At 60.6% G+C, this 9,484-nt stretch overlaps 1 protein-coding gene across 5 annotated transcripts; it reads right to left on the bottom strand.

Moving 5' to 3' along the window:
- Positions 1 to 81: 81 nt before the first annotated feature.
- Positions 82 to 8,198, bottom strand: ZNF687 (zinc finger protein 687). 5 transcript variants are annotated; one of them, XM_074188819.1, is made up of 10 exons: positions 5,326 to 5,412; positions 4,733 to 4,858; positions 3,386 to 4,646; positions 3,018 to 3,196; positions 2,616 to 2,792; positions 2,308 to 2,470; positions 1,762 to 2,097; positions 1,493 to 1,605; positions 1,270 to 1,402; positions 82 to 1,162 (listed from the first exon to the last, which is right to left on the bottom strand). In XM_074188819.1, the coding sequence occupies exons 2-10, from the start codon at positions 4,852 to 4,854 to the stop codon at positions 671 to 673; spliced, it is 2,976 nt and encodes a 991-aa protein (XP_074044920.1). In that variant the 5' UTR covers positions 4,855 to 4,858; positions 5,326 to 5,412; the 3' UTR covers positions 82 to 670. The 5 variants fall into 5 exon arrangements, with proteins under 5 accessions (XP_074044920.1, XP_074044917.1, XP_074044916.1 ...); XM_074188816.1 differs by adding an exon at positions 8,091 to 8,198 and having other exon boundaries at positions 3,386 to 5,445; XM_074188815.1 differs by adding an exon at positions 7,861 to 8,032 and having other exon boundaries at positions 3,386 to 5,445.
- Positions 8,199 to 9,484: the final 1,286 nt, after the last annotated feature.

The following is a 9,484-nucleotide window of genomic DNA, read 5'->3' as shown; positions in this document are numbered from 1 at the left end:
TGGGGCATCCAAGATGCCACTGGGTTGAAGGTCCCCAAAAAGCTCCTGAACCCTCCCCAGCCAAGCCCAAGGCGCATAAAGTAGAAGCTGGAACCAGGATTAAACCACTAGCAGTTTTAATGGGCTGAGTGCTCCCCTCCCTCTCATTGTTAATATTATTAATTATTCTTATTACTACAAGAATAAAGGATTCCTGAGTACCTACCCCTTCTTCCCTCCCTGGTGCCCACCAACCTCCCATGGAGTTTCAGAAAAAAAAAGAAGTGAAAGGCACTGTAGGGGCTGGGCCTGGAGCAAGGGAGGCTGGGGGCAGCAGCTCCTCTCCTGGTGCCTAAGACTGGGAGGACCAAGAAGGGGAAGGAGACTGTGGGCCTTGGGATACCAGGAGTGCCTCTGAAACCAAAGTAGACCCGGGTTTTCTAACCCCCAACTACACACTAAAGGCCTGAGGGGGTGATGATTAGTGTTGGGTTGGGAAATGGGAAAAGAAAGGTCCTATCAAGGACACAGGTGCCAAACCCAATGTGGGGCAGGGGAGAGAGGAATGACTAGAGTCCCTCAGGAAAGGGGGGGGCATGGAATTCCCCTCCCAGTCTGGGCATTAAGAGGGCAGAGCCCCCACTCTGTCCTAACTGCTCCAAGAACTTCCTGTGGGGGGGGGGGGGGTAACCTAGCTGTCTCCATTGCCTCCCTGTCGGGCCCGGATGAAAGCCATGCCGTGGGTTCGAAAATGGGTCTTGAGGTTGAGTGGACTGTCAAAGCCTTTGCCACAGACTTTACAGGCCAGAGGACCCCCAGAAGCAGGCAGGGGCGAGTCCCCTCCTTCCAGCTCAGGCCCTGACTGGGGAGCCACCTCCTCTGCCTCCCCTGCTACCCCCCCAGGAAGTGCTGCGCATCTTCTCTTCTTGTGACTGATGAATCGATGTCGACTGAGGGAACCGGGAGATGCAAAGCAGAGGCCACAGTCCCGACACTGCGAGGCCCCTTCATCACCCCGAAGCCCACCCACGTGACCCTGTTCGGCCCCAGTTGCGGCCCGGTAGCGTGAGGACATCCGGCCGCCAGCCCCAGGTCCCCCTCGGAGGGGCTTGGCTGGCGGTGTGGTGCTATCTGGCTCCTCGCTGCAGGAGTCTGAGGATGGGCGGCGCTTACGCCCAGAACCCTGGGGAGGAGCCAGGAAACCAACCGGTCAGTGGGAAGAGTGACCACTCACCTCCTCCCAGGACTTGTGCGTTCTAACTAAGCGCCACCCCACCGGTCCCTGGGTACCTGGGTGCCACCCCGGGCAAGGACACCCGCCAGGCTCGGGGACTGGGGACCCAGCCGCAGCCTGTGTCGGACTTGGACGTGCTTTTCCAGGATGAGCCGGCTACTGAAAGTGCGCTTGCCCTCCGTGCAGTACCTGAGGGGGCAGAAGGAGGGGGCTGCATGGGCTCTCCTGCAGGGGAAGAGGGGAAGTGGGGAAGCTGCCAGCTGGACAGAGGGTAGTTACCTGCAGGGGTAGACACGTTTGATGCCCTCATGGTTGACCCTGACATGGCGCCTCAGGCTGGGGGCAGAGCAAAAGGAACGCTCACAAAGTCTGCATGGAAACTTTTTCACTGACTGCAAAGAGGTGGAAGGAGAAGGGGGGGGTCAGGGGGGAAAGACCCCAGCAGGAGGTCCAGGGACCTGGCCGCCCACCTGGGGCCACGCCACCCCATCATCGGCCCCAGGCCTCCCACCACAAGCTGCAGAGCCCGGGCACTGCTTCCCCCTCACCTTGCCATGCTCCTTCTTCATGTGGGCCACATACTCATCTTGTTCAGGGAACCAGGAATGGCAGAGACCACAGGTCCAGCCCCCAAGTCCCCCACCCCGACCCCTGCTGCCCCTGCTCCCCCGTGGTTCACGTCGGGACCTCTTAGCTGGTCGGGGGGGCTCAGGGGAACTAGGGGGTTCCTCTTCTTCTGTAGAGGAAGATGACTCCTCTGTGGGAGGGCCTGCCCTACCCCGAGACAGAGTCAATTCCTCAGGTTCAGACTTAGGGGTGAGCAGGGTACCCCCAGTCCCTTTCCCCCCAGCTTCCTCTCCCAGCCGCCCAGCCTGATGACTGTTCTGTGGGAGGGAGAGAAGGAAGGGGAGTCACGATGGGGGGGATGAGGGGAAAGAGGAACTTCTCAATGGCTCAACCCACCCCCACTTCATTTTCCCACAACCCCCATCTCCTAAGTGGCCCTCTGGCCCCATAAATATTCCAGCCTGGCCTTCCCCACGCCCAAAAAGCCAGCCTACCCCCCCCCACTTCTGGTCCTTCTCCAAGGCCACCTTGAGGTGCTCCAACATGGTCCTCTTCTGAGCAAAAAGCAATGGGCAGGACGGGCACTTGAAGACGCTGACCCGCTGGGGCAGCAGGTGCTGATCAAAGTGTGAGGAGAGGAGGGGCTTGTGGGTGAAGACCGTGTCACACATGGCGCACTTGTAGATGAGCCTGGTGAGGTGGGCAGGGAGTGGTCGAGGGCATGTCCCTTCCTGCCCCCGAGCTAGGCCCCCCCCAATTCCACGGAGGCTGTGGTTGGTCTCTGCCCCACCCTTCCATCCCCTGCCCTCCAAACCTCCAGCTCCCAGGGTCTCACTTGGCTTCCTGGGTGCTGAAGCCAGGGTGCTGAGTGTAGAGGTGAGCATGGGCGCTGGGAGCCGACTTGAAGGCCATTGGACAGATGGGGCACTTATGGAAAACTTCGCAGTGGGATGTCTGGATGTGGGACTTGATGGAGTTGACCCCACCAAAGACCACAGAGCAGCTGGGGCACCTGGGGGGAGAGGGCCCTGATGAGCAGGGAGCCCCCAAACCCTCAATCATCTGGCCCACAGTGCCAAAGGCTTATAGCCTGGACGAAGGATCCTCAGTGGGGAAAGGGCCCGAGTCAGGCAAGCCTCCAGAGGAAAGCAGGGAGAGGTCAGTGGCCAGCCTGTGGCAGACACAGGGGAGAGAAATCAGAGGGCAGGGCAGACGGAAATCAGAGGGCAGTGGGTACCTGTATCCGACACGGCGGGAGAAGTGCAGACAGGTCTCCCGAAGGTGGGCTTGGAAGTTGGCCAGCAAGAAGTTTCCCCCACACTCAGGGCAGACGTGGGGGGGGCGGCTCTTGTGCATGCGCTGGTGGGCATTCAAACTGCAGCGATTAGGAAGCATCATGGGACAGGTTGAACACACCTGGAAAATCAGGCGATGGTCACCCAGAGGCCCCTCTGGACCCCCCAGGTCCCCAGACACACGTCCCAAGTCAGCATGTGGCCTCTCCCTGCCTGGCCAGGCCTCCTCCTTCAACACCCCCTCCCACCACAGCACTTTCTTGGCCCTGCTGAGCCCCTCACCCGCTTCCCTAGGAGGAGGTTGACTCACATTGCTGGCGGCCCCAGGAGCTGGGGGTCCGGCCTGCTGGAAGTGAGCAGCCATGCCAGCCTTATCTCGACACTGCTCCTTACATTCGAGGCAGCGGAAGCAGGTGTAGGTCAAGGGAGGCGCAGAAGCCAGAGGCGGGTCTGCTGATGGGGGCAATGCCAGGGATTCGGGTGCCCCTTCCCCTTTCACCGAAATAATTGGGGGCAGGGGAGCCGTGGGAGGTGCAGCCACAGGCACCAAAGGTGTGATGTCCGGCTGCCCGACCATCTGGTCCAGGGCCACGGGCCGCATGACGAGATGAGAGCACTGCATGACCAACCCCCTGTCCTTGTGCTCACGGGCGTGGAGCAGGAGACTGCACTTGTTGAAGAAGATAAGCCGGCGGGCACAGTGGTTGCAGGTGACCTCGATCCGCATGCTGCGGCGGTCATAGTGTCTCGCCAGGCTCTTCTCCAAGGAGAAAGCGTCCCCACATTCCAGGCAGCGATACCCAGAAGGAGGAAGAGCCAGTCCTGCCTCCATCGGGGGGCACAGATTAGGTCGATAAGCCGGCAGCAAGTTCTTGCTGTTGAGGACCTTGTTGAAAGCCTCCACCAGCCCAGACTGGGTCCGAGAGATCACCGTGCCCCCTGCCCCTGTGGGCCTGGAGGGCTGGACCATCACCACAGAGGCACCGTTGACTTTCTGGCCCCCGCTTCCCGAAGCTGCCCTCCCCTCAGATTTGGGCAGGGTCTGGGGCACTGAGCCAAGAATGCTTTTGGCCATGGCCTTGGGGGTGGCTGAAGCAGGCAGGACGACAGCCTTACGGGCTACATTCGCTGCCATCAGCATGGCAGAGCTGGCGTTCTGGATGGTAGCCACTGGAAGCACTGTACCCTTCAGCTTTGTGCCATCCCCTAGTTGGACACTCACCACTTTGGGGCTCTCAGGGGCAGAGGTCACTGGAGGGACCTTAGGGAAGCCAGCCTCAGCCGGGAGGGCACCTTCAGGTGGGGGGACAGCAGCGGGAGGGGGGTCAGGGTCTGAGGGGACACGCGTCACGGTTCTTGTGATATTCCCACAGGAGGTTTTAATAGTTTTGATACGAACTTTGAGAGGTCGGGAAGAGCTGGAAGAGGCTGGCGAGTCATTGCTGTCCTCGTCAGCTGCCTCAGCTCCACTCGAAGGGCTCTGAGGGGTGGCAGGGGCAGACTTGTCAGCTGTTCCCTCATCTTCTTCCTCTTCATCCCTTGGTGGACTGGTGCCCTGTGGCTTTGGGGAGCTGGGAGGATTTCCTGAGGCTGGCAATGACTTAAAAGAAGGGGGCCCCCCCACCTGGGCAGGTGAACTGCTAGGAAGGATGCCCACCTCTCTGGGGCTGTTGGCCACCCCAGACCTGCCGGAGCCAGAAGGATGACGGGGGCTGTCACTGCCTGGCTCTGTAGTTCCTGAGGATCGGGAAGAATCAGGTGGCAGCAGAGAAGGACCATTTTCCTGGCTCAATTCAAAAGGGGTAGAGAAAGGGGGTGAGGTCAGGGCCCCCTCATGGGATGGGGCAGAAGGAGGCGAGGGGCCTGGGTCCCGGGGCTCAGGCCCAAAATGTGCAAAGAGGCCCAAGGAAGGCTTCCCTTCCCCTGCTTTGTCTTTCCAATTCTCTCCTTTGGGAGGAACTGGGGAGCGGGCAGCTCTGGAGGGGGCTGGCTCAGGACCCCCAAAACCATTCTGTAGTTGGCGGGGTCCCACGGGCCCTTCCCTGGGCCCTGACCCTACTCGGGCACCATCCCCACCCACACAATCAGGCTGCTCGGGACAGACAGTGTTTTTGACAATGACGCTGACAGCAGAGGTGTCTGGATGGGGAAGGCTATGGTCGGAGGGTCCGTCTCCAGCAGCCCCTAGGCCTTCCCCAGAAGAGCCCCCACCACTGGGTTCTGCCTTCCCCTGGGCCCCAGGCCCCTCACTTTCCTCAGGCCCTGAATGTATGGCCTCATTAGCATCAATATCAGGGATGTCAAAGGCAGCAAGGAGGTCATCAAAGTCTGGGGTCTTCATGTCCCCCATAGTGGGGGTGGGACCTACACCTGGGGAAAGAGGGAATAAGAGGGAGGGATTGAGACTTCAGGGAGGGGTCATCTTTCTTTTCACATCCCCAACCTTTCCCCTCTGTGGCCTGGTTAGGAACCCTCAGACTGGAGATATAATACAACCGTCATTTATCGAGGGCAGAGTTCAGTGGGGCACAGAGACAGATACAAAGTCTCCACCAGGCGCCAGCTCTGCCCTCGAGGAGCTTACAGTCTAGGCAGGGGACAAAATGACTACTCAACTAGAATACATAATAAGGGGAGGGAGCAAGAAAACTCTGCAGTCAGAGCAGCAGGATTCAAATCTTTCCATTAACCTCCTGGGGCCTCAAGTTTCCTCATCTGTAAAATGAAGGGATTGGCCTAGATCTCTTTCCAGGTCTAGATCTATGAGCTTATGATCCTGAGTGGATAAAAGAATTCTAAAACAATAACCTGAGATCTGAAGGGGACAGCAAGGAAGGCCTGGACTCTAGGACACTGGAGGAATCCATCAGGGAAGGAGAGCGAGGTTGAGTATTTCCAGGAAAAAAAAGCATGGAGTTGACATGGATTGAGGTAAAGCCCAGAACGGAGGGAGATGGGAAAGATGGGACATGAGGGTGGAAGAGGAGAATAAAGCCAGATTATATACAGTCCTGCTAAGCAAAAGGAAACCACTAAAGTTTTCTCAGGAGTAGAATGACCATCTCTAAGAAAGATGTTTCCAGGATGATAATTAGGTCATCACTAGTCATGAAAGTTTGTATTGGTATGATGTCATGGGGGGGGGAGCAAGGATTCCAACTATTAGGGGGAGTTGAGTGGATAGAATTTACTAACTCCTTGAAGATGAGCCACAGATGAACCCACCTGGAGGATCTAATGGGGCAAAGTTCAAAAGAGCTGCCAGAGAAGGACAGTGGGAAGGGAGGGATCTGAAGGGTCAAGGAAGTTGAAGATGCTGAGGTGAGGTGAACATGGAAAGCCTGAGAAACAGATGGGGATGTGTACAAGTATGGATGGGTACAGTAGCAAGGGTCTTGGGGAATTCAGGCAGCTGACAACTTTTAGACCCAGACAGGGACCTGTCCTCGAAGTGACTCCATCACTCGGCTGAGTGTTCAGCAAAGAAAAACAATTACTCAGTAACTGCGCAGACATCGATGCAGATACTGATGGAGGTTCGAGGTTGGCCCCAGGATCAATGAAAGTCATCTGTGGGTCAAAGGAGGCCCACAGAGATGAGAAAGGCAAAGGCAAGCGGGGCACAAGGGAGGTTCAAATCCAGCAGAAGTTACCAATAAAAAGTAGAGAATCATTCCAGCTCCCTGCGAGGTTTGTTAGGAATCAAATCAAATCAAAAATGCAAAGCGCTATACAAAGAATGTGATGTCTTGTCAAATTCAGATCAAACGAGGACCTGACAGATCTGCTACAGTCTAGGATGGGCGAGCAAGGGAAATCTGAGGTCGGGGCCCCTGAACCCACCCGTGGCCATCCCACAGAATTCAAATCTGGCCAGGTGGGGGTGATTCTCGGCAACTGGAAGGGAATACAAATGATCAATGTGAAGAACGGATTTGGGAAGACTAGATACAGAGATTAGGGGGCAGAGAGACCCAGAGACAATGACAGCAAATCTGGCCACAAAAGGCCCAGCTCTGGGCCTCTCCTCAGTCACAAACACCTGCTGCTCAGCTCCCCAGGCTTCCCTCAGCCAGCCCCTCCTCTCTTCTCCTTTCTTCCCAGGGCAAGGGATGGCGAGAGCAAAGCGGATCTCCCGGGGCTTGGGAGGGGTGCCAGGGCATGGCCGTGCCTCACTGCCCGCAGCGCCTCGGCCCCCGGGGGGCGCCCCTCCCCCTCCCCACACGCCGCCGGCCTCCGGGGCCCGCTTCCCTCACCTGTCCCCAGCCCCGGGCCGGTAACCGGAGTCCCTGCGGGCGGCAGCGGGGCCGAGCGAGGGGCCCCTGGGGGCCCCGAGGCGCCCCGGCTTTTGTCTCGGCGGGGCCCCCGCCACTTGTTTGCCGCCCGGGGCCCGGGGCCCGGCGCCCCCCCTGCCCCGGCCGCCGCCCCCTCCTCTCCTCTCCTGCCCCAGGGCCGAGGCCGCGCAGGCCCGGGCCGGCCGGTGGGGGAGGGGAGGGCCGCGGGGCCGCGCAGGGGAAACTGAGGCTGCGGGGAGGGGCGCTGGCGGCCCCGGGGGCCCCGCCCCGCCTCCCCTCGCAGCCTCCGCGCGGGGACCCCCGGGGCGCGGCGGGGCGGGGCCCCCGGCTCCCCGGGGGCGCGAGCTGGGGTGCGGCGGCGGGGGAGGGGCAGGGCTGACCTCGCAGGCCTCGGGCCTCCGGGCCGGGCCGGCCCCGGGGCGGGGGTGCGGGCCGGCGCCCCGCGCCCCCCTCCGGCCCCGGGGGGCGCCCGCGGCCCCCGGGTATTTACCTGACTTGCCGGGCGCGCGGCTCTGCCGGGGCTTGGCCCAGCCCAGGCCGGGCCCGGGCGGGCGGCGGCGGCGGAGCAGCATCTCGGCGGCGCGGCTCTCCTCCCCCAGCCCCCCCCCCGCCGCTTCCCCCGGAGCAGGGGGATTTACCCGGGTGGGGGAGGGGAGGGCATTTACCCGCCCCCTGTTGGGGGCGGGGCCGGGGGCGGGTATTCACCCGGGGCGGGCTTACTTGTTCCGGGGCCGGGCTGACGCCGAGCGAGCGAGCTGTGCCCGGCCGCCGCCGCCGCCGCCGCCTCCGCCGCCGCCTTGCCGGGCGCCTCCGTTCCTCCGCGCGGCTACTTCCTGCTTCTCCACTGTAGAGCTTTTCCCCCTCCCTCAGCCTCCACGGCGCTCCTGGCCGGAGTCGCCCGCTCCTGCACTCGCCATTGGACGGCACACCCGTCGTTCGGCCGCTAGCCCCGCCCACCGCCAGACGCCACTGGCCACGGCCGAAGTCGCTCTGGCCCGGGCCCCCCGCTCCCCTCCAATCCTCATTGGGCCGGGGGGGAGGACGCGTCAGTCAGAAGACTCCGTTCGCCATTGGTCGTCATCCTGAACGAAACCTGTCCACCCCTCTTACCTGAGCTGCTTCAAGTCCATTGGAGGAAGCTTCAGTCGCTTACCAACGGCCCGGCCGGATTCCCTCTTTCCCCATTGGAGCAGCTCTCCCACGAGGTCCCTCCGTGCTCCCAGAGCCCATTGGCCTGTCCGCCCGTATGCAAATGTGAGGGAGTTTTCAGTTTCTATTTGGTGGCGGCTCGGAGAGGGCGGGGCAGCGCCTCGGCGACTCTGGGAGAGACCCGGATCGGAAACACTTGAGTCCGCGGTCCCAGTCTCCCCCGAACGACCTCTGCGACTCGCGCCGCGCCGCGACTCTGGGCCGACGTCTTACGTCACCCTTCGTCACGGCGGGTTCTGGCGTGGGGCGGCGCAGGTTTGCGCGTCGGGGCGGTGACGTCACACCCGGCCGCACGTGGCCTCGCCTCCTGCCTTGGACTTGGGGCTGCCCCTTGCCTCCTGGGCCCACCCGCCCGCGCCCCCCGCTTACTGAGCGACGGAACGGGGTGCAGGCATGAAGGCCCGCCTTGCACTGCCCCCCAGTCCCTTGGCGTTTTAGGGTTCGGGGTTGAGCTGAACGCTAGAGACCCAGTCCAGCCCCCCTTTTATGGAAGATACTGGGGAACAGAAAAGGTGGCATTTGAGCCGCAAAATGTCGCTTCTCCTTATCCTGAATACCCTAGAACAAAGTTTTTGAGGCACTGGAACCTTCTAAGAAGTGATTTGGCGGGGGTCCGTACCCCCCAAGGGCTTACAGAGGAGACAGGCCATACACCCATGTAAAGTAGCCTTTGGGAAGGGGCAAGCCAAAGCTTTGGAACTTAGAGCTGATAAGAAGTTCGGGAGAGAAACCTAGAAAGGGAAGACTTGACCCTGGTCTGAGTGGGTCTGAATCCCACCTCTGTTCTAGGTAGTTGTAACTCAGGGTTTGTCTTGATCCCTGGTTTTAAAGGAAGACTTGGGTTTGAATCCCACCTTGGCTCTAAGGAGTTGTAACTCGGGGCTAAGTAAATTAAGCTAAACGAG

The sequence above is a fragment of the Macrotis lagotis genome, chromosome 5, assembly GCF_037893015.1.
Source record: "Macrotis lagotis isolate mMagLag1 chromosome 5, bilby.v1.9.chrom.fasta, whole genome shotgun sequence".
Taxonomy (NCBI): domain Eukaryota; kingdom Metazoa; phylum Chordata; class Mammalia; order Peramelemorphia; family Peramelidae; genus Macrotis; species Macrotis lagotis.
This window is presented reverse-complemented; position numbering and strand designations above follow the sequence as displayed.